Here is a 25,714-nt window from a genome sequence, read left to right on the forward strand (position 1 = left end):
ATTCAAAATTGCACGTTTCCATTCAGACGACATGCTGATAACAGAAACAATTGTATAACATTGCTTTGGTAACACATGTGACAAGCAGTTTGACATAATAGTTAAGACACAAAGATTCCTCTGTCAAATCCATAAATAAAGTATGACCTTATACGAGGTTAGGTACTTTTTAGTTCTGATGTCCTCAAATGCTTTATTTATTTGATTCACGTACTTTTAATGTCGAGCGTACCTTATGAAGGATGTATTTATTTATTGAAATTTGATCTTTAGATTAATGAATTCTCCCTCATGTATAGCTCTGATTTTTCTTATCCGATTTTGGATGTATACTTTTTGGCCTTTTTTATCAGCTCTTCCACGTTCGTTTCATTAGGTTTTGAAAATTTTGCATTAGATTTAATGATTTCTTTTTTCTAAAATGTGCATTGATCTTCAGCATTAAATTGATACCGTTAATGTTGATATTGCAGAAAAATATGTACACTGGAGTTAGTATCTTAGCGCTAATTTTACCTATAGTACTTCTTGTACATAAGTATTGCTATGATATAAAATAAAACTTTGCATATTAACTTGTTTGTGTTAAACAAGCACACTCTTACTCAAACATTTGTCATTGAACAAGTCTACTTTGATTTATAAACAACTTTAACTTATCAAGTATTTTTTAACCTTTTCAACTTTTGATCTTCAGTGTTGTACAACTTTGTACTTTTTTCACTTTCGATCTTTTATATCTGGGCGTCACTTGTAAGTCTTGTGTGGACAAGGCGCGTTTTTGGCGTATTGAATTTTAAACCTGATGCTTTTTGTTATCTATTAATCATGTTTTTCTTTGTCTAATATGTTCTATTAATTTGTATTGTAGTCCTGTAATATTATGTTGTCATTTCAATGTTATATTTAACTTTGCCATTAAAGTGCGAGGTTTGGCATGCCACAAAACCAGGTTCAACCCACCACTTTTATTCCCCCTTTAAAAGTGTCCTGTACCAAGTCAGGTAGATGGCCATTGTTATATTATTGTTCGTTTCTGTGTGTGTTGCATTTTAACGTTGAGTCGTTTGTGTTTTCTCTTATTTTGAGAAATTGAGATAAGACGTGGCACGGTACTTGTCTATCCCAAATTCATGTATTTGGTTTTCATGTTATATTTGTTATTCTCGTGGTGTTTTGTCTGATGCTTGGTCCGTTTCTGTGTGTGTTACGTTTCGGTGTTATGTCGTTGTTCTCCTCTTATATTTAATGCGTTTCCCTCGGTTTTAGTTTGTTACCCCGATTTTGTTTTTTGTCCATGGATTTATGAGTTTTGAACAGCGGTATACTACTGTTGCCTTTATTTAAATATAACCCGAAGAACAATAACTATAATATTGTGAGAAATTTAAGAAACATGTGTTGAGCTATTCACATTATTCAACGATTGGCAATAAATATGTGTGTATAATCTCAGAATCATGCTAATGCGGGCATACTTAAACACAGGTTTCATAATCACTAACTAGATAAAGTTGAACACATGTATGATCTCTCATCGTATTTGTCTGGTTAAATTCCGTTGATTTGGGAATTTACTAGAAGTAGGTGTCATTGCTTGTGAACTCCACGTTCAAATAATTTGTCAGTGCTATAGTTTTGGATTAGAGTGAAAAGTTTAGAAAGAAAGATTTACGATATATTGAGTTTATAGATATTTTTCTAATGTATGTAGCTTAAGGGTTTGGTTTACTTGCTAGCTTTGTATGTATAAATGTTTGTTCAGCATTGTAATTGAGATCGACATATGCAATCAGTAGATAGGCAGGCCATCAACGTGTATAATATTATTGGATGCTTGAGGAAACATTCATACTACAAAGCAATCAAGCCAATAAAACCTTTTAACTACATGCATTAGAAAAAAAGAAAGACATACTGCCCAATGAACATGTGTTCTTTAATTGTTATGATGTCCTTTTGTTCGCATTTAGGTTTATATAAGACTTGAATGTGTATTTTGTTTTTAGCCTTTTTAATATATGATTTCCACTCTATAAATAAAGTATTGAAGTGTTTCTACGGGTCAACACATATATTTTTGGTATATTTGATTGTCGAAATACGCATCTGGTACCGATATATGAGTATCGGTTACGCTATTTCTATCACTGGGTCGTGGTCTCTGCTGGCGGAATGATAGGCCCATAGGGTATCACCAGCACATTAGCCAGCACTTCGGTACTGGAATGAAAATACGGATTTTGTGTTACTAAAATTTGCTGTTACAAAATTTGAACATTATTTAAAATAAAGGAATGCATCTCCATCAAGCACGAGAACTGATTTTTTTGACCGACTTGGGCTATACATTTTGTCCTTTTTGGTTATAGCTCTTCATCTTTTTTATAAGCTTCGGATTTTCAAATATTTTTGATATAATAAATTGTTGAAATGCGCATTTGGTGCGGAAAATTGGTACCGTTTACATTATCATAATCCATTTTTTTGGTTTTGATCATGACTGAAGAGGTGTTAATTGAAAGTTTCAGTAATGTGTTCTCGTCAGTACACATATCTGTCTTTATGAAATGTAAATTGAATAATAGCAAAACATACATAACATGATTCGAATCCAAATTGTTTCAGGAATGTGATACTAAAAAGGAATATAATTTAAAATGGTGTTTGAGCTTTCTTAACCTTTTCCATGAACGTGCATAATGAAAGTTATTCTAGTGTCCGTTTATTTTTTAAAACATATTTTCCGACAAGCAGAGACGCATTTACGATTTGCTTACGCACTCTGCTGTTTTCTTCTACAGGTGCAATCTTACTGTGCCATTAATTTCATGTGTAATCTGTCACCTTCCATTACCTTGGTCTCAATCCAGTTGAAGTTCATAATCACCATGGCCTCGTCTATTTTTACTGGAACTTATTAAGGTTCTACTTACTTTGGTCAAATGTCTTTATTCAAGTGTGTAAACAACTCAAAAACCTTTAATGGTTTGTTATAATTGCTACCAATTTCCAACCTCCAATTTTACATTTTCAAATAATTTATCTTTTTTGACTGGTTTAACTGATAACTGCAAGCATTTCTGATGAATGTTAATCCATAAATGTAATCTAACATAGCAAACTAAAAGCGTTGAACATGCATGATTCACTGCTTTAATGTATATATCATTGTGTCTTTTTTTTGGTTTGCTTTTTTGCCTATATATATCTTAAAATGTTCCAATGCGTGTCCCAAGTATATATGTCAATATAAACATATTTGTTTTGCAACCTCCTGAATATGTTCCAATTTCATATTCCTCATTTCAAAATGCAAATTAGGCCATTACATTATTTTAGTATTTTTTTAAATGTCGAATTTATTCTTTTAGAATTTAAACTGTAATCTCTGAATTATTGACTTTAATCGTGAAATAATGAACTTTGCTCTTGATATTTGTATCATAAATCTCATTCATTATTAACTCAAATCATCTATTTTTATTTTTTTAAATTTCACTAAGCAGTCATTTTCGGAAACAGTTTTTTTAAGACAAATACCAAAAAACTTTAGATTTCAAAAACATGGTGATTTAAATTTGGAAATTTGGCAAATTTCTTAGAAAAGGGGGGCGAAAGATACTAGAGAGACATCTAAACTCATAGATAAAAAACAAACTGACACCATGGCTAAAAAAGAAAAAAAAACCAAACAGACAAACAAATACTAGTACACAAAGACACAACATAGAAAACTAAAGACTAAGCAACACGAACCCCACCAAAAACTGGGGTGATCTCATGTGCTCAACATGTGGCACCCGTCGTGTAATCTTCAAGGATATTTGCCAAAGTTAAAATGTATATTTTCTAAAAGAAAATTGTTTCAAATTGAATAAAATGAAGTTGATAATTCCTAAAATAAAGTTGCCAGCATCAAACTAAGATAGCAGTTGCAAAATACAAGTAAACATTTGATTTTTTTTTTGTACATAACACGTTTCCGTAGCGTACACAACTTTTGGGGTTAATGCACAGTTGGCAACTCTCATTGGCAATCATGTCACGTATCCTTATTTTTATATTCGGAGATATAGACTTCTTAACTTTACCTTAGTGATTTAAATAGAGATTAATACATGGCCTTTTCCATGTATTAATCTCTATTTAAATCGACCCGGGTGTCATCCCGAGACGGAGTCGAGGTGCTGATATGGGTCAAGGGATGATGCCCGGGCCATGTATTAATCTCCTTATCATATACTTCCGACAATTGTTTTATGTAAGGCAAATAACAAATGAAACAACTAAAGCAGTCTAAAACTTTACAAAGAAGTCAAATTATGCATCCAGTATAAAATACTCTATAATTGTCCAACAATAGCAGATCCTGTAAATCGGATAAACTATCATCATTGAGAAAATATATATCATTGGATTTTCATGTTTACATCTGTTTTTCAATAACAGCTGCTTTTACCACTGGATCAAATACACCTTATAGCTCTCCGTCCGCTATTAATGTTCACAAAAGTCCCGTAAAACGTCATAATAAAAAAAACATCTGACGCCACAATGGAATTTTTTTTGTTATTCTATTTAACGATTAACGTGCAGTAAAATACATTTTGTTAACGTCTGTGTTATTATCGCCGCCATCTTGTTTACATTGGTTACGAAAAGAAGTTCGGTCAACGTCGTCTATCGAAAAATAACCAACGTCAAAATCAACTACCGGAAGTCCTCTCGACCAATCTTATCAACGTATTCCCTAATAGTCAAATCATAGAAAAATTATTTCATGTTAACACAGAAGTGCTGACTACTAGACTGGAGATAACATTAGGGAAGAAACGTCACCTACTGGTGGTTGTAAAAACTCATTAAAATTACCAGGCTTAAAATGTGTGATATATACACATTATATGAACATTTCCATTTTACGAATAACGTGTATAGATAATATCAAATCAAACGTTTTAAAATAGAGGGATGAATAAAAGCAACAGTAGTATGCTGGTGTTCATAATTCATAAATCGATTGAGAAAAAACAAATCCAGATTACAAACCAAAACCGAAAAACGAATTATTAGATAATAACTGCCATATTCCATGATACAAACCAATAACAAAGAGACATGTCCTTTTAACTTTCTGCCGTCTTGTTTCCACTTGAAGCGCAACTCATGGTTTTTACTTAGACCGAAACCCGTTGCCAAAATCAGAAGCATTGTATCGTGGATGGTATATTTTATCCAGAGGCTTACAAGAAAACAAATATAAATGGCGAAGGCTGTTCAGTGACGTTACGTTGCTTGTACTTCTTTTGATCTCTGATGGAGAGTTTTCTCTTAGACAACCATGCAACATCATATTTTATATATATAAGCAGCGAACAATTAAAACATGAGTTGTATTCGGTGTTCAGTAAGAAAGAGTATTTATAGTCAGCTACGCTTACGATTTGGTTGTTCGAAGTTATTCAACCTTTAGCTGTGTGTGCTGTTTTTGTAAGATATTTTGTTTTTTGTTTGTTTTTGGCATCCCTTTTAACCTTGTTGTCGAATGCCCCCTTCGTATCTTTGTCCCTATTTCGTGATGCCGAGTGGTCAAATTTACAGACTCAGATCGACGTCCGGCCTCTAATTGACGTCCGTTTCTCAAATCGACGTCCAAATCTGACGTCAAATTCTCAAATCGACGTCCAATATTTTGATACTCTAATCGACGTCAAATGTGACGGCATGTATTGACAAAACTACGTCCGATTGGTTGTAGTCGTCTTTAATCAATGTCCAATATCAATAATTTATAAAGTACTGGACTTAATTGCTTACACTTATACATGTACATGTTTGTATGGTTTAAACATTTATACATAATTTCCATATAGATGTTTTTGAACCCAGAATAGGTATCATGCATATTAAAGTTTCTCTCGATAAAAAGTTAATCGAATCGATCTTCATTGTGGTGTGTCATTCATATTCATGATAATAAATGGTTTGTGTCTGTCATATTTGTTTTTCGGATTTTTTTAACAAATAAGACCGTCAATTTTATAATTTGATTTGTTCACATTATTCATACCACATCTCCTTATTTTCATGTAATCTCTAAAAATTAAAAAAAATGATATCACAACCGGTTTACATATTTAGTCTAGTATGACAATGTTATAATGCCTATATCACAGGCAGTTTTGAATTGCTACCATTATTCATGTCATACCACATCTCCTTATTTTCATGTAATCTCTAAAAATAAAAAAATGATATCACAACCTGTTTACATATTAAGTCTAGTATGATAATGTTATAAATCTTTAACAAAAAAAAAACCCATTTAAAAAAAAATAGATCCTATTTGTCACACAGGAAATGTTCAAAGGTCTAAAGATTTCGGCTGCTGTCGGTTCTGGTCAACTTTCTATTTTGTGTCCAAACCGGACGTTGATTAGAGAGGCTAAAAATTGGCCATCGATTAGATAAGCGAAAACATGGACGTCGATAAGATAAGCATACAATTGGACGTCGATTTGGAATGTTATTTTATTGTGACATCAGATAAGAGATTAGAGACCGGACGTCGATCTGAGTCTTACATATATAGGTCGTTTTATTTTCTTTGACTTTGGGTTCTTATTCACGTATTCTCACATGCCATTTATCAATGTGCAAGTACATGTATAAGTGTAAGTACAGCAATTTATCATTTTACTATTAATTTATATTGGACATCGATTAGAGAAGACTTCGTGTTTGTGTTGTGTACTATTGTTTTTCTGTTTGTCCTTTTCATTTTTAGCCATGGCGTTGTCAGTTTATTGTCGATTTATGAGTTAGACTGTCCCTCTGGTATCTTTCGTCCCTCTTTTTCAATCAATCGGACGTCGTTTTGGAAATACATGAAGGCACATTGGACGTCGATTAGAGAATTAAACAATTGGACATCGATTTGAGAATGTGACGTCAGATTTGGACGTCGATTTGAGGAACGGATGTCGATAAGAGACCGGACGTCGATCTGAGTCTAACATATATACCAGTTCCATTGCTTCAATCTATCAAAACATTAACAATTCTATTCAAGTTATGAATTTATTTTAATATACTTAAAACATTAACTAAATATATAACAATTTACAATAGAACTTTATTTACAATAACATTATCATGTTTTCTTATTTCGGTGGTAACAATACTGTGTCAATGACATGGATGACTCCATTTGTGACGGGTATATCAGCCATTGTAACTTTGGCATTATTTATCATCACACCACCTGAAAAATAAATAAAAGAAAAGATATAAACTCATCATAAAAACGAATAAAGTTTAATTCTTTCAGCTCCAGCACTTGAAAAAAATTAAGCTTGCACGGGCCATATGATTTGTAGGTTAAAACAGATGACATTTATAATTGTCAAATTTTGTAAATAAGATTACCATATCAGGACAGATCAGATTAGCAGTAACGCTGTGACGCAAAAGGTGGTTCAAATAAAATCCACCTAGTTCAATTTTAAGGAATTGTCCAATAATTCATTAAATTGACACAGTTCTTACAATAAAAAATATATTAGGTAGATGTCATTGAGAAACAATCTTTGGAAACACTGTCAAGGGCCATGAAATAAATCCTAGGCATATGCATTGTATTTGCTGTTTTATATACTACGTATATGTAACTCATATTACCTGAACTTATATCTACTTTTACTGATTTACCCTCTACAGTTGGTACCATTCCGTTTGATAGCCCGGCACTATAGACTGTTCCCTTAACAACATGATACGTTAGCACCTCTACAACGTAAATGTAATAAATTACATTTTTGTCAACAAAGAGACACACATTGCTTCTACGGAAGTGTTTTATACACATTTAAAGGACACAAACAGTGTTCTTTACTACAATTTCTTCTCAATGATGAAATAAATAACAAATTAATCGCGCTTAAGGTGGTACCTAACACTACAGTGAGATAACTCTGTAAAATCAGCTTAACGTTTTTTAAATTACGTTGTGTTGTTAAAGGAATATTAAGCTTCTCAATGATCAAAATAAGTGTTTGTCAAACTGCTATATAACCAGTGTAATTTTTCTGATAAAACGGTTGGTTCAAATTTTTTAAAATTTTTATATTTTTGTCAAAGGGTCAAAGTAAGTACTTAGTCAAAATTTCAAGAAAATTAAACGAGCCAAATTAATTTTAGTTAAAGTGTTGGGTACCACCTTAATAGCTAATCTGTATAAAAACGAAATACCACTTGATTGAAATTTTAGCAATGTCTACAGATGATCCAATGCATTATTCTTTCAAGATCTAGATAATCACGACATTTTCTAGATATACAAATCAAAACAATGTTATTTGTCTAGTTGGTTGTGAGTGTACTACCTCGTTGACTTGTACTACGTCCCTTTCCTTCATAATACGAACTCAACATTATCATAAAAACATTATGGTATAACAGATAATATATTTTTTATACAACGCTCGCTTAATGTATATTATAATTGATTGCTAAAATGCAGTATGGATAATGATAAGGAAATTGTTACTAAGAAAATTGGTACCGTTAATTTTATTACAACTTAATGTTCTACAAGTCTTACCGATGAGAGCTGTCTGGTTCTGTAGAAGTTTGTTTATTGCATCTGGTGGGAGTTTGTTAAATGCTTCGTTTGTTGGTGCAAATAGAGTAAATGGGCCACCTACAACATACATATTTTAATTTTTTTGGTTCCTTTCATGTAAGAATACTGCAAAAAATACTGTAGTAAAGTTTAGCATGAACCGTTTTACTTAAAAATCAGCACTCGGTATTAAAAGCGAACATTCATAATTTTATCTAAGAAAATCAAAATGTCAGTATTTGTCTAAGAGAGATGAAAAATATTATTGTAGAATATTGTAGAATATAACAAAACAGGTTACCATCACAGAAGGTCGGTAGCATCTAAAAATTAAAACAATGAAAAAAGATTAATCAAAAATACAGAACTCCGAGGAAAATTCAAATCGGAAGTCCCTAATCAAATGGCAAAATCAAATGAAAAACAATTAACAAAGGATAAATACAATTTCGACAGAATGATAAACTGTTTTGTATTAAAAAGAAAGACATTTTTAAATAGTTCGTTTCCATTTATGTTGGTGTTTGTTTTGTTGCACGTCAGTGTTCCTGTTGTACTCTTATAGTTGGTATGTTTCCTACGGTTTTTTGTTTTAAACTTCGGATTTGTTTTCCCTCAATCGATTTATAACTTTTGAACACCGTTATAATGTTGACATTTTCGTACGATTGTTTTTATTTTTATATACGCTTCCTTTTAAGAATAAAATTATCTCCTTAATTTTTGCTGTTCATTTCCCTATGAATAGTGACAAATCAAAAAGAAAAGAATTGCATTCCAACACAAAATCATTGATACATTTGATTTGACTAAAACAGCCTCGTTAAAAACAATTCCTTTGGATATACGTAATTACAAATGGACACTTTCACCTATTTTACCTGATAATGTTGCTCCAAGTCTAGCACTTACTACTAAGAATACAAGACTCGAAAAATCTTTTTGACCTGCAGCAAACTCTACAATATTTTGAGTTGGGATCTCTGCAAGGACTTTGTCAATTACATGGATGACACCATTTGTTGCATTTTGGTCGGCCAATATTACCTTGCTCCCATCTACAGCTACAGTCTGAAGGTTTACAAAATAAATTACAGTTTTGCTATTTTACCCAAAAAAGTATGAAGATACCAAATATTACTTGGTTCATGTTTTTGAAGAATCCCGTTTGTCTATTTGTCTAGCTTTTTTCTGTAAAACTATTTGTCTTACCTCACCTGATGATTTTATTTACCCTACTTTGCTGCATTTTTGTGATCTTTTCATTAAAATTAATCTTTGTATATGTGTCGTTGTGTCTGTTTGTTGAAAGACTTTACAATTAATGACTGCAATACTATTTTTGTAAGTATTTTTAAAGAGAATAATCAGAATACATATTAAAGTTCCAAAATAAAGAGGTGGATGATTCTCAATGAGACAACAATCCATTATTACCAAAAGACAAAGATGTAAATTATCATGTCATTGTATCACATTCAAGAATGAGCCCAACCTATATTGTAAAAGACAAATAAAAAAAAAAGACACAAGACACTAATTACATATTTAAGAGAACTAACTGAACGCAAAAGAATTACCTGTCCGTAAATGTTAACTCTGACTTTTGCACCATTCAGTGTGGCTGCTGTCATATCATTGGTTAACTGACTTGAGTAAACTTTACCGCTCAAAACATGGAACAGCAGTACAGATTCTAGCAATTTTTTATCATTCATTAATTTATTTAAAACAGCTGGTGGTAGAGCTGCAAAGGCTGCATCAGTGGGCCCAAATACCGTAAATGGACCTATAATGAAGAGAGAAAAAGTAAAATGAAAAATAATAAAAATACCGAACTTCAAAGAAAATTCAAAACGGAATGACCATTATCAAATGGTAAAATCAAAAGCTCAAACACATCAAACCAATGGAAAACAACTGTCATTTTCCTGAATTGGTACAGTCATTTCATTATGTAGAAATGTTAGATTTAACGTTTAAAAGCTAGCTGAAACTCTCACTTGATTGACAGTCGCATAAAAGTCAAGTTTACTGACAAATATGTTTAAGCAAAAACCACCCGACATGATAGGTAAAATGTCAAAAAGTGTGGTTGAACAATTGTGCTATAATGTTAAATAAAAACAACCAGCTATGTCAACAAAGAAAAAAAGGCATAAAGACAATCTATAAACAAGGCAAATATGAAAGAAAAGGAAACAAAAAAGACAAGCAGAATAAGACAATGGGGTGATGCATAAGAACCGAGTCACGTCAAAATGATATTACTAAACATGAACTACAAAGAATAAAAATATATATTCACAGACAAACAAATAACAGACTATACCACATACTTAACATGTAAAGATTAAAAATATTATTAAAGACAAAAAAGAACACTATTACACATATAAAACATCGTATAAATAACAGTTAAGAATAAGTAAACGGTTGATTCGTTTGTGAAGTAAAATTACATGTTCATTATAGTATATATTTGAGATTTTACCTTTTTATATTGTCTGGTTGTTCTTTAACTACTATTGAAATTTGTAATTACATTTCAGAAATAAAAAGTATTACCTGCTCATATGAGTTGCAAATTTTTTTTTGTTAGTAATGCTTGTTGATCCAATGGTATCTGAACATTATTTTTTTTATGTGAAATTTTAATACAACGAAAACACTTCATACGAATTATTTTGCTGTAACAAACGAAGAAGCATTTTTTTAGGAATACTTAAAAATATAAAAAAACGCAAACGAATAATCTAAATATTTGATGTATATTGTCTGCAGGATTGTTTTTCTATAAATTTCCTTAAACAGTAAAAAAAAATACATGACTAACCTTGACCGGACAAAGTATCAGCAAGCCCTGCATCTTTGACTAAGTTCACGAGAGTTTTAGCTCCAAGTTTTTCTGCAAGTTCTGGGATCGTCTGCGCATTAGAAAGCACAAAACAAACCACTAACAAGATCAGTTTCATGGTGCCAGTATTTGATTATTCAACGTTAATAATTTCGCTTGATTTGTTATTCCTTTTATATCCATAACTTATCCCTTTCCCATTCAGGCGACATTGTTTCTGTTGATAACGGAAACAATTGCATAATGTTGCTCTAGTAATTCATGTGACAAGAAGACTGACACATTAGTTTAGACGTATTTTGGTTATGGCAATCTAATCTTTGGAATTCCAAAGTACTTGTTCTTAACATAAGGTCGCAAATACCTGAGTTAATTTTGTCCTCATACTATGTAGAACACTCTTTGGTTCTGATGTCCTTAAATAATTTATGTAGTTGGCTTCTCGAACTTTTAAATTCGAGCGTACCTTATGAGATCACCCCTAGTTTTTGGTGGGGTTCGTGTTGTTTATTCTTTAGTTTTCTATATTGTGCCATGTGTACTATTGTTTGTCTATTTGTCTTTTTCATTTTTAGCCATGGCGTTGTCAGTTATTTTCGATTTATGAGTTTGACTGTCCCTTTGGTATCGTTCGTCCCTCTTTTATGAAGGATGTATTTTTTCTGTTGAGATTAAGTAATGCATCTCCCTCATGTAAAGCTGTTTTTTTTTTATTCGTTTTGGCTGTATGTTTTGTTCATAAGCTCTTCAATATTTGGAATTTCAAATAGTTTGGCCTCTTAAAATAATGATATACATATTATATTTTCGAATCATGCATTCATCTGAAGCTGTTTACTGTTACCGTTAATGATGTTGTTGACAATTGTGTGGTATGCACTGAATTCAGTATAATTTCGCTTACCTAACCGATATAAGTATTTCTGTAAAATATAGTAAATCCTTGCATTGAATCCAGGTAGGACATAATGCTTAAGATATTCAGAAAGAAACAAAGAAAAAAGTGCTCATGATTTAGGAAATATCCAATCAGAATAGTAATGATGTTTAAAGATATGCAAGATCTTCTATTATTTACTTTTTCACTTGAATACTAACTATAAAAAAATAAAGAGAAAATCTTTCGAATTCGTGTTGTTTCTTATTTATTATTTATAACTGTTGATGTAAATGTCCTTTGTTTTTTTTAGTCTTTGTTGATTGTTACTGTCTTAAATTATATCAAGCATTGGTAGAAAAAGTTGCTATACAAACAAATTTAATAATACTTTAAGATGTTTGGATGATATTCTTGCTCTCAATAATGACGACTTCAGTATGTATACTAAAGAAATTTATCCTGTTGAACTTACTTTAAATAAAGCTAATACTAACAATTACCACTGCCATTTCCTCGATCTTGATATCTATATTATTAACGAAAAGCTTAATACTAAAATTTATGATAAAAGATATGATTTTTCATTTCCTATCGTTAATTATCCACTCTTAAATGGTGACGTTCCCATGTCAATTTCTTACGGTGTTTATATATCTCAACTTGTACGATTTGCTCGTGGTTGTAACAATGTTTTAGATTTTAACGAGAGAAATTTATGTATTACTGAAAAATTATTACACCAGTGTTTTCGATATCACAAACTAGTCAAAACATTTACTAAATTTTATCATCGGTATAAGACCATCATTCGTAAATATAGCTAAACATGCAGACTTCTTATACGTTCAGATATTTCACATCCAATTTTTTATGGAAATATTCTTTATAAAGCACAACAATGTCAGTATTCACATCAGAAGCTAACAAAACCTTTAAATAGACTTATTAAAAAGGGATATAGTTACGATACTGTTGTCAGGTCATTAGAAATTGCATATTTTGGCGTTAATACTGATTCACGTATATGGTCTTTGCATCGGAACTATACATTCATTTAAAAAACAGTTGGCATAACATGGGTTATGTTCTTCTCATATATGTTATGATGGTATGGTACTAAACCGCTAATGGGAATGATTGTACCTAATATTCATATGATGAAGAAATAATCTTTCTATCAGTTTAATTGAAGTCTGGAGCTGGCATGTCAGTTAACTGCTAGTAGTCTGTTGTTATTTATGTATTATTGTCATTTTGTTTATTTTCTTTGGTTACACCTTCTGACATCAGACTCGGATTTCTCTTGAACTGAATTTTAATGTGCGTATTGTTATGCGTTTACTTTTCTACATTGGCTAGAGATAATGAGGGTTGAGATCTCATAAACATGTTTAACCCCGCCGCATGTTTGCGCCTATCCCAAGTCTGGAGCATCTAGCCTTTGTTAGTCTTGTATTTTTTTAAATTTTAGTTTCTTGTGTACAATTTGGAGTTTAGTATGGCGTTCATTATCACTGAACTAGTATATATATTGTTTAGGGGCCAGCTGAAGGACGCTTCGGGTGTGGGAATTTTTCGCCTCATTGAAGACCTGTTGGTGACCTTCTGCTGTTGTCTGGCCTTCTATGGTCGAGTTGTTGTCTCTTTGACACATTCCTCATTTCCATTCTCAATTTGTTTCTTCAAATCGATTTATGTGTTTTAATCTGCAATATGCTTCTGTTTCATTTATTTAAAAGTTTCTCTTTACATTATGCATTACCAACTGCTAAATCAAGCATACATTAAATGCGATAATATGTGTTATTATTATTTTTAAAAACTCTTAACTTCAAGTGGATGCTTTAGAAAAGTACTATTCATATAAACGGATATCCTCATTGTTTCCATTATTGACATAAACTCAAACTTCAATTGTGTGCTCTAGAAAAAGTTCAATTACATGAACGGATATCAACATTGTGCAAAAAGTGTGCCAAACTTTCATGTTTCTCATAACTATAACATGATCGAGACGACAGGTGTCACATGAGGAGCACGATCTGCTTACCCTTCCCAGTTTTTGGTGGGGTTCGTTTTGCTTAGTCTTTAGTTTTCTTTGCTGTGTCTTGTGTACTGTTACTTGGCTGTTTGTCTTTTTAGTTTTGAGCCATAGTGTTTTCAGTTTATTTTCGATCTATGAGTTTGACTGTCCCTCTGGTATCTTTAACCCCTCTTTTACATTATTGTGTATCTTCATTATAATGTGTATATCAAAAAGCGGCTTTTTAAATTTAATTAATCATCACAATTCCCATTGTTTTGCAATTGTTGAACTACAATGAATGGTACGAAAAGGATGGAGGAAATATGAACTAAAAATGATTTATGATATCTTCCGCGTATTGATGAATTGAATTGCGGAAATTAGAAAATATAAAGCAATAAGTTCAGTGCTGTCTATTTATACAGTAAACCAAAACCATTGATATTTGACTGATTTTCGTACACTTTAGAGGAATTTTGAGATGTTTTTGTCGTAAACTGATATACATTTTACTCTGCAAACGCAATATTAAGGCTAATGAACACTGGAATGGAGGCATACAGTAACATTTCATCAATCTTTGCAGAAAATTTTGATATTTCAACTCTGCTTATGCCTAACACCATCATTATATCAATCGGTATTCTCCTTTCTATTTGTGGAAATTCAATGGTTATGTTCATTCACTGGCGTAAAATGAACTCGCTGAAAAACTTTCGAATGTTTATTCCGTTTTTAGCGTTATCAGACAGCCTTGCAGCAATTATCTGTTCGAGCACTTCAATCTATCAGAACTTCAACTGGTATACATGGACTTCAAAATATTTATGTAAACTGGCCTGGTTCAGTATGTCATTGGTGCAAACAAATTCAGCCATTTTGTTGTTTGCAATTGCCGTTCAGAGGTACTTGCGGATCTGTCATCCACTGCGGCGACCAATGAAGTTCCGGAAGAAGATCGGATTTTTGCTTTTTGCATTATGTTTTCTCGGCTTTGAATCGATTCCATTTATTTACTTTTCAGATGTTGTTACTCATGACGATGTTCTTACAAATTCGAATGTATCTGAATGCAGGATGCTGGTCAATGCGGAGTTAATTCATACAGTGTATAGATACGCTGATGATATATTTATACTGATCATCGTTGTTATAGTAACAATTTTATACATCAAGTCAGGTCTGGTTATTTCTGTATTATCTAAAAAAGCGACTCAGTCAAATATCATACACAATAACAAACTAGGTTTATTAGATAAAACTCAAGTACCCAATGGACTAGAATATATTGAAAATTCTGTTGATGGTGTTTCTAGATCCTTCGATGCTCTGGACTCTTCAGATACATATAGTACAACAGAAAGGGTTTCCAAACCAAAACGGATGACCCGATCGAAGTGTAGAAAATATAGGAATATTAACATTATGTTCATAGTGATATCATTCACTGCCTTCTTCGTATACACTCCACGTACAGTGTTTAACATTTTAGAGCTCCATTCGACACATTTCTGGTTTCGTCTATCTAAGCCTGAGCTAAGACTATGGCTAGCCATAAAGAGGTGGTATCTAATAATGTACTGTGTAAATCCGTTTATATATAGCATAATGGATCACCAGTTCCGGAGAGAATTGAAAAAAATGTTTTGTCGTTTGGAAACGAGTTCGGAATAATTTCTAGTTCCTCATAGTAATGTGATTGTAAATAAATAGATATTTGAGCTATATAGTGCAACAGATAAGTACTAGTATATAAAAATAAAATGTCAAAGGAAATATTGTCAATTCAACTGTCATAATGACTGTTTTTAAGATAAGACGTGTCACGGTACTTGTCTATCCCAAATTCATGTATTTGGTTTTGATGTTATATTTGTTATTCTCGTGGGATTTTGTCTGATGCTTGGTCCATTTCTGTGTGTGTTAGTTACATTGTAGTGTTGTGTCGTTGTTCTCCTCTTATATTTATGCGTTTCCGTCAGTTTTAGTTTGTTACCCCGATTTTGTTTTTTGTCCATGGATTTATGAGTTTGAACAGCGGTATACTACTGTTGCCTTTATTTATGGAATTAAAGTGTTAGTATATATATGAAAACACTAGAATTCAAGTATTACAAAACCAAGTGATTTCCTGTACTTAGTGCTATTAGTGTTCATTCTTTTATTTACGTTTCGTGAATATATTTATCGAACAAATTTTTTGTTGTTGTCTTCGTCACATTTACTATAAAAAATTTTGGTGCATTTGTTTAGATTTATTTGCATGTTTGTTTTAATTTTTATAGTCAGTTGTGATGTATATCTGTGATGTATGTTTACACAGTCTAGGAATTTAGAAAATTTGGTATTGACGTAAGATGTTTGATAGTCTCTGCTAATTTGAATAATCTTTCCTAGACTCAGAGCGACTGTCTAATTGTATAGACTCTTGTCTATTATTAACGTCCGTATGTTGAGCTATTATGTTTTATAAGGTTGTTTTTTGTGTCATCCTGGTCCTGTCTTTTTTACGCATACTCTACTTTTCCCTATATTGATATCATAAATAGAGTTATTGATCGATAACAAATCGGTCAAACTGTAAATCCGTGTGAAAAATATAAATAACAAATAAATATTTTTCATCTTCTTGAAATACAGATTAGTTATAGAACATTGTGTTGTATACATTTATTTGCATATTATGTCTTTTTTGATTTTGTCCTTTTGGGTATATATATTAGTGAAACAGAAACCCTACAACACGGCAGAAATGTGATATGTGGTGGTAAAAATATCATCTTCAACAATTATTTATCTTCTTTTAAAAATGTCAATTTCAAGCCACAGAGAGTGCAACGTATGAAGATACGATAGATAGCAGTCAAAAAAAGAACAGACAACACCATACTCCCCCTGAATGAACAAGAGTGCACACGCTGAAATGTCTCGCCTTCTTTACTAATCATTGATAATAGGTTGATAGTCCTAAATATAAAGCTTTATTACAACTGTCACATAAACTTAATTAACCAAGAAAACTAAACATTGACCAATGAACCATGAAAATGAGGTCAAGGTCAGATGAACCATGCCAGGCAGGCATGTACAGCTAACAATTCTTCCATACAACAAATATAGTTGACCTATTGCTTATAGTTTAAGAAAAACAGACCAAAACACAAAAACTGAACACTGAGCAATGAACCGTGAAAATGAGGTCTACGGATTAGAGTGCAATCTTTGTGAGTTGGTATACGAGGGTAAAAAGTTAATAATCAGACGTAACAATCGAATGTGCTGTCAAAGATCAGCCGCCATTGACATCTTTTATTGACATTGTAACCAGTCTGATCCCTTATTCCAAAAGTTCTATGCCAGTTAGTCCTTTTGTCGTTTTTTAAATTTTTTGGCATTGGAAATTTTAGGTATGTTTTTGCTTACACTATTTAAATGCCCCTTGTTATCTTCTTTCTGGTCAACAATAATCATAAGTACGTGTGTATATGTAAAAAGTTTTATGGTCACCACTATAGATTCGGTGCCTTATACCACGTTTCGGTATCTCAACTGACAAGCGACATGTTTCTGGCGGTCTTATAATCTTTAGATATCAGAGTAGTCGTTTGATATGTGATTTAACCGATTATTTCATATCCTTTACTGATTGTGGATTCGCATGGCGGATGAAGTATGCATAGAAGGAGAAGCTTATCCTGTTGACGCACTCAGTCTCTCTCCTTTGTGAATTCATGCGATTCCCATAGTTTCTGTATGTTGTCTTGATTTTTTTCTTTTGAATCGATTTACGAGTTTTGAACATCGGTAAACTTCTATGGCCTTAATTCGTTTTATTTATTAATTTTTAGATACTTTTATTTGAGGTTCAGTTGGCGACCTATCAGGCTGAGCGCGACGACGAACGGGGTTTTAATTACATTGACTACCCACGAGGTTCTTGCACAGTCCACAAGACTACTCGTTTTGACGGTTTCAAATTTAGAACTGGGAAAGAAATATATAATATGAATGAATAAAACAAAACGAAATATTCATCAAAGAACCATTTATGCCAAGTCTGATCCGAAATCGTTAGTTCGTAAAGAGTTCTACTCTTTCAACTGCATTCAATAAAATGTTTCAGGTATCAAATTATTGTCCATAATTGTAAGGTTTAAATGTACGAACCAATGTTTTCTTTTTTTAAGATCTTCATTTGAAAATCGTCATATTTGTTTTAAATGTTTAAATGGGGCTGGTGTATTATGTCCGTATGCCAATTAAAATTAGAAAAAATCCTTTTGTGAATAAATTTATTATATAAGCCAGATAAATCTCTGTTACATAAAGAAGACGTTTGTATATAGATATATAAGTCAAATAACCATTATGAAAGTATCGCCTTTCAATAAGTGTTAGAAAAGTTTCCATTTAGATATTATGCAAATGGCCGGTGCATGTCTCTACTGAAAAAGTACTATGTCCCCTTTTTTGAATGCATTTATGAATGTATCATCAGCTCAGTGGACAGTATTTCGGTACGGAAATGTCTGATTGATAACAAGCATATTCTTAAATCACCGTTTATGAATTTAGACGTTGTTATTAAAATAATGTTTCCACTTTCTCAGGCTAAGTTGACCTAAGATGAATTTTGCTATTATCTTTTTGGTCATAAAGCTCTTCAATTGTTTCGGTTCAAATACATCTTTTGCCTTCAAATATTCGGCTTTTAGCGTTCCTGATGAAGGTAAATCCAGAAAAGTGCTTAGGATGCACGGAAGTTGTAAAGTCCATGTGTTCATTTTTCACTGTTACCTCATTGACTGATAGAAAAATTGTAGTATATCATATTTAATAAAAGATAATGATAAAAAATATAAAAACAGTGTTTTTAAAGCATGGCATATTGATAACGATATCATCACTGGAAAGTTGAATATATATAATTTTCGTTAACAAGCAGGTTTTTTTTCAAATGGAAAAAATGCTTGAAATAACCAGTTTTAAAGAAGGACAACTACTATGGTTTGTTTCATAAAAGTGCCAACTTATTACAATTTGATACAGGGAGATAAAAAAAACCCATATCGTTAGGTCACATAAAGCAATTTTGTTCTCAAAATCTAAGCTTTCTAGTTTTAAAAATACGTTCATTATATATCATAAGCCTGGTATCCTTTTAATTTTTTTTGTATAAAAGAAATAAGATGTGGTATGATTGTCAATGAGACAACTATATATCTGAGTTCAAATACGTGAATATAAGCAGTAATAGATTAACGTACGACATTCAACAATAAAAAGAATCCCTCAGATGTTATCCATTCGTTTGATGTGTTTGAGCTTTTGATTTTGCCATTTAATTACGGACTTTCCATTTTGGATTTTCCTAGGAGTTCGGGTATTTTTGTTATTTTACTTTTCACGACATAGTATAAAAGGTCACACATGAAAAATGAGAAACAATTCAAATGAGAAAATTCACAGCCTAATTAATAACAATACAATTTACGTATTTACGGGAAAAAAATGACAGACGTGAACCGAAGATAACCACTGAATTACAGGACTTAGGACAGGCGCATTAACAATATGGTGGGTTAGAAATGCTGTAAAACCTTCCCTTAACCGGGAACAGTGGTGTTACAGCAAAACATAAGAACAAATAGCAAATATCAGGTGAAAATGGTGCAAACCGTTTGCTGTATTACTGTATACACTAATAGTAATCACAGTCAAAAGTATACCAATGAACTTCGTAATTTATTGGGCATTTAAAACTTTTTCATCCAAGCGCCATAAATGAGACTTTGGAATATAAAACGCGAGTCTGGCGTACAAAATTTAATCCTGGTAGCTAAGATGAGTTTATTTTGTAGACCGAAAAAGATAACATATACTTGTATATGATATCTGTTATTGTTTTGTACATAAATCAGGCTGTTGGTTTCTTGTTTAAATAGTTTTACAGTTATCATTTCGGCCCATTTATAGCTTACTATGTGGTATGGGTTATGCTTATTGTTGAAATGCCGTGCGGTGACCAATAGTTGTTGACTTCCATGTCATTTGATCATTGATTTATTTTACTTTTTTCGTTATTGATTCAAATTCTGATAAGTACAGATTGGTTGAAATGGAAATGGACGCTGCTAGTCGCAGGCTATTCAAACCCGTGACAACTAGTTCCAAAGATGAGGAAAACGAAGTTTTATAATGTAAAGGTTGAGATGATCTTAATATTAGCAATATTTTTGACCAAAAGTTTGCACAGAAAATCATATCTGATTACATCTAAGATAAAACTTCACCAGTCATTTCATATACCTACATCAACCTATGTTTAACCACAAGATGGTACTAAAGACCTTTACCCTTAAGGATGTAAAATACATATAAAGCCTCGCTGGTCATGTTATTTCTGGAATTTTCATTTTCATTAAATATTTTTAACTTTGCGAATTTTAGGTTACTTATGGATGGAGTTAAAGAATATGGCAGAACATTGGTACACTCATCATAATGTACAGGCTTATAATTTGGTACGTCAGTAAGCGGAATCCAGCTGAATTTGCGATGTGGTGCTTTTTGTAAGGATCCCAAACATTGCAAGTGTATTCAACGAATGGACGTACAAGTGGTGTATATTTCGCACAATTAAGTATAAAATTATCACTTCTGTAAAAGCGATTATAAATGAAAGTCATCGAATCCTCGTTTATAAAAAATAAAGAAACTGAAATTGCATTATACATATTATATACATTACATTTGAAATTAAATCGAGCATTTCAAAGTTATACCCAAACAATTTCGTTAATATTTAAAATATTGTTTGACTTGCATTAAATCTAAAATTGGGTTCACAGATATCCGTGTACTTTTAAGGATAACCTGAGTGCTTTTTGGTAATATTTTTTAAACCATGAGATTTTGTTATATTTCCCACAGGCACTTGTCTCAGAATTATTTCCCTCTATATGCCTTAATATAATATATCAAGGTATATAGGGAAAAAAGTTCTGAGACAAGTGTCTGTGATATTTCCCTAAAAGGTATATGTTATAAAACAAAATTCGTTATTCTTGAATTAAATCCTCCTTGCTTGTATAGATTTTTGATTGCACACGAATATCAATTACATCTCAATATTAATAAAACACATTAAAAATCATTTATAATGAGATATCTTATATTTCTTTAGGAATGAATCATTAACTGCTATTAAAAGAATCGCAAGTTCCTATTTAACATATTTGCAGAGATTTGTAACAGATACAAAAGAAGAAAAATTCAAACAGTCTTGCAGAAAATTATGTAAAGATAGTCGCTAGTACATCATATATTAAAATTATCAATAGAACAAGAACAATTTTATGATTTAATTGAATATTGTAAAATCAATATTGCAGGAATCAAAGGCGCAAATGCAGTACAGATGATAGCTCACAGGGGAAAGATCGAATAAATTGTAGTCTTTTTCGACATTTAACAGACAGAAATTTCGGAATATTTACTTTCAGTAACGTTATTTTAATGTAACACTGAAACAAAACCATGTTCTCAAAAATCTATCGCTGGGATCCTCAAAAAATAAATAAAATCATTCCTGGTAATTCGTATTAATTATAAAAAAAAGAAGATGTGGCATAATTATCAATGAGCCAACTCTCCACAAGAAACAAAATGACACAGAAATTATCAACTACATGTCACCGTACGGCCTTCAACAATGAGCAAAGACCAAACCGCATAGTCAGCTATAAAAAGCCCCGAAATGACAAATGTAAAACAATTAAAACGAGAAAACTAACGGCCTAATTTATGTACAAAAAAATGAACGAAAAACAGTTATGTAACACATCTACCAACGACAACCACTGAATTGCAGGCTCCTGACTTGGGACAGACACATACATACAGAATGTGGCGGGGTTAATGTTAACTTCAGACAACAAATAATTTCCAAATTCTTGAATAAACAAAAAGAAAGAAGATACTAAAGTGGCAATCAAAAAAAACACAAATTAAAGACTCTATATCAGATAAAATCTTTTCAAAATCTATGTTTTGAGAGTTTCCCTTTGATAATCTGTAAAAATTAAAGAGTGGGACATTAATGTGTACCCTTGTGGAACATCCATTTTGTGCTTCATTAGCTATAGGGGTTTGATATGTCTAACCACTAGAGCGAACAAGGGCTATTCATAGTTATTCTTGTTCTTCTGAACGTGACTTTTTATATTTAATTAGACGCCGAAAATTTGAAATTAACATACTCTTTTATATTTAAGTATTTTGTAAATATAAGAACATTTCTATTTTCATTTTCATTAAACATGTATTTAAAAAGTGCACACACATCTGTTTATAGTTTTTTTTTTACCATAACACCATAATAAAGGGTACATTTGGACGTTTCATCATTTTGCAGCCGTAACTTGATATATTGCCATGGAATTTAGCAGCAAAAGTTTGTTATGAGATAATTCTACAGATGGAAAATCTAGAACGTTTTTAAATTCCTGAACAGGTATATTGATCTATTCAAATTAGTGTCACGCACTAGTTATTAGTTTAATGGAAAATACTGGGCAGAAATTTGTATAAAACGATGTCGGATAGAAAAAGAAGTAATACAGAAGAATTGTCAGGCAAAACAATTATTATTATTGGAACCTCGGGGAAAGGTTTGCAGTTCTTGTGGAAAATTCTGCAGGATTTAAACATTAAGGTATGACGTTTAATGAGAAAATACATTTGTATTGAAAAAACAACATGAAAAAAACCAGATGAAAGATGAGAAGGGACATTCAAAACTCACAAGTCGAAAACAAAACCGGCAACACCATGGCATCCCTCCTAAAATAAATCAAAGAAAACACAAACATACCCACAAAGCATTACATTTCAATAGATCGAGCATCACCATCAGTTGAATGTATGATTGGTAATATAAGTTAATAGATTGAAAACAATACTGGTATCAAATAACTCTAACAAACTCAGAAATTTAGAATGCCTTGAGGAATCGAGTGGCCTAATCTGGATGTTTGTATTGACCAATTTTTCCGAGGTTTTCGTTGGTTTTTTTTACAATTTGATATATGTTTTAGGTTATTCTGGTTGACACAAAAAACGAGAACCATGGTCGTCGTTTTGTTGAAGTTTTTATCCAATACAACTATCTAGAGGATCACAATGATGAAAATCATGCCAATACTATCATTCGAATTCTTGGACACAGGAAGGAACAACTATCGGCATGTATTTCTTTCGCTGAAGATAGTATGCATTTAACTGCCATTTTAAGTCAGAAGCTAGGGCTGATTGGTATCAATCCAGATGTAGCTCGTATATCGCAGAGCAAACAATTAACATATGATGCACTGAAAGACGGTTTGGATACAAGTAACTATTCACCGCTATCATTTCGAATTAAAAATGTATCAGATATCGTCAAAACAAAAGGTCTTTTATTTCCAGCGATACTTAAACCAGAATATGGTAGTAATTCAGAGGGTATAACGGAAGTTACATCTGTAGACGAATGTGTAAGTAAATATACCAAACTACAAGGTACATTTGGAAAAGATTGGAATGTCAAGAGATTCAGCAATGCAATGGTTCTAATGGAATACTTGCCAGGCATAAGTCACCACATTGAGATTGTTTTATTTCACGGTGCTTTGCTTATAGCTCTCGTATCAGACATGGGCCCAAAATTACCAGGTGTATTTGCAGATACGACCACTTGTTTTCCAACATGTTTATCGGAAAGATTAAAGGGAGAAATAATTAAGGCGGCTTTTGATTGCTGTAGAAAAATCGGATTGGATAATGGTGTGTACAACGTTGAAATGAAATTAACCAACGCTGGCTTCAAGATGATCGAAATCAACACCCGACCTGGTTGTTATAGAAGGTGTGCTGTCTTCAAAACCACGAACTCTATCGACCTACATGTGACTAATGTTTTAATCAAATGTGGAATCAAGCCAGAGTTACAAGGAGAGAATATAAATTATGCGGTTGGGTGTTTTCTGTATTCTTTTGCTCATAAACGTCAGTTGAGGGATCCAATAGTACAGAGAAAAATTATCAAATTACAACAGCAAAATCAACTCATTTACTTTGAAAGATGCAAAATAGCTGAATGTGAAAAACCCTTTCCAAAATGTTTCGCTCATTTAGTGGCTTTAGACAAAAGAGGTGTGCAATTTGCAAAACAAAATTTGCTAGACATTTGCACGGAACTAAATCTATCTAGTGATGAATATAATATAAAACATTTTACAAGGTATTTCTAAAAACTACACATTGGAATATGGACAATCAATCATAAAAAGCCTTTAGAAGCGTATTTTGTAACTTGTTATGTTTTAGTAAATTGAATTTTAGCACATGACAGATTGGTACATTTTATGCAAGCTTATATTCCGTGTTGTATATCTTAAAAATAAAATATCGAAGATTAAACAGTGTGATATGTTTTCTTCCAATAGGCCTTAAGTGTCAAGGACGTGACTTCATATATCAAATGAAGTCATAATTGGGCATGTAATGTCAATCTGTTGTATTTTCTGGCACATGGCATATATTAGATATGCAACAGCAAGAGAGTAACCGGACCCGACGGTAGTAAAACAAAAAAGAGTGACACAGATTTCTAAGCATTCTGCATTATTTCTAGATTAAGACAAAAAATTAATTTGGAAAAAAATAAAACCAGTACAATGTACTTGAAATAATCATGTCTGGTGCATGGTGTTTTACCGAGCCTACAAAATAGAAGGCGTTCGTTCCTGAAAAGAAAATCCCCAAAATTCTAACAATTTACGACAAGAAGGGACGACGGACTCTATTGCACAGCATCGTATGGTAAGCTGACGTGCTTGGTCCAATATAGGTATTGAAGCCGCGTGAATTTTTAACGGAATGTTAAGAATATTCGACAATTGTACATCAGAGACTGCCTTCGAATAAATTTTTTTCAGTACTTAGTCTTGTCTACCGGAAGCTTCCTTGTATAAATCTCCCTTGACAAAATAAATTGTCTACACATACATGTTGGGATCGAGAGACAAATACAAAAATGTATTATTTTTCATTTAGAAGCAATCATACATTTTTTTAAGGAGGGTGAATAAATACTCGTCAACGGGTGGAATGGTGATGTGCAAGCCCTTTATCCCGGTGCAATCCACTTAGCGGAATCTTCCACTTCGATCTATCATTGTAACATTTTACAAAAGGATTAGGAACAAGTTATTACTCGTTGGACAATGAATTAGTTATTCGAAGGTTCGTTGGACATGGCTTGGATCTATCCAAATGTAAATC

General features: G+C 32.2%; 2 protein-coding genes across 2 annotated transcripts; one reads left to right on the top strand and one right to left on the bottom strand.

The window, feature by feature from the left end:
• Nucleotides 1-7,064: 7,064 nt before the first annotated feature.
• LOC139494409 (transforming growth factor-beta-induced protein ig-h3-like) lies at nucleotides 7,065-11,729 on the bottom strand. Its single transcript, XM_071282576.1, has 6 exons — nucleotides 11,463-11,729; nucleotides 10,207-10,415; nucleotides 9,508-9,697; nucleotides 8,606-8,704; nucleotides 7,684-7,791; nucleotides 7,065-7,267 (listed from the first exon to the last, which is right to left on the bottom strand). The coding sequence occupies exons 1-6, from the start codon at nucleotides 11,599-11,601 to the stop codon at nucleotides 7,167-7,169; spliced, it is 846 nt and encodes a 281-aa protein (XP_071138677.1). The 5' UTR covers nucleotides 11,602-11,729; the 3' UTR covers nucleotides 7,065-7,166.
• Nucleotides 11,730-22,952: 11,223 nt separating this feature from the next.
• LOC139494418 (carnosine synthase 1-like) lies at nucleotides 22,953-24,710 on the top strand. The gene is made up of 2 exons (XM_071282584.1): nucleotides 22,953-23,105; nucleotides 23,488-24,710. The coding sequence occupies exons 1-2, from the start codon at nucleotides 22,986-22,988 to the stop codon at nucleotides 24,679-24,681; spliced, it is 1,314 nt and encodes a 437-aa protein (XP_071138685.1). The 5' UTR covers nucleotides 22,953-22,985; the 3' UTR covers nucleotides 24,682-24,710.
• Nucleotides 24,711-25,714: the final 1,004 nt, after the last annotated feature.

The sequence above is a fragment of the Mytilus edulis genome, chromosome 1, assembly GCF_963676685.1.
Source record: "Mytilus edulis chromosome 1, xbMytEdul2.2, whole genome shotgun sequence".
Taxonomy (NCBI): Eukaryota; Metazoa; Mollusca; class Bivalvia; order Mytilida; family Mytilidae; genus Mytilus; species Mytilus edulis.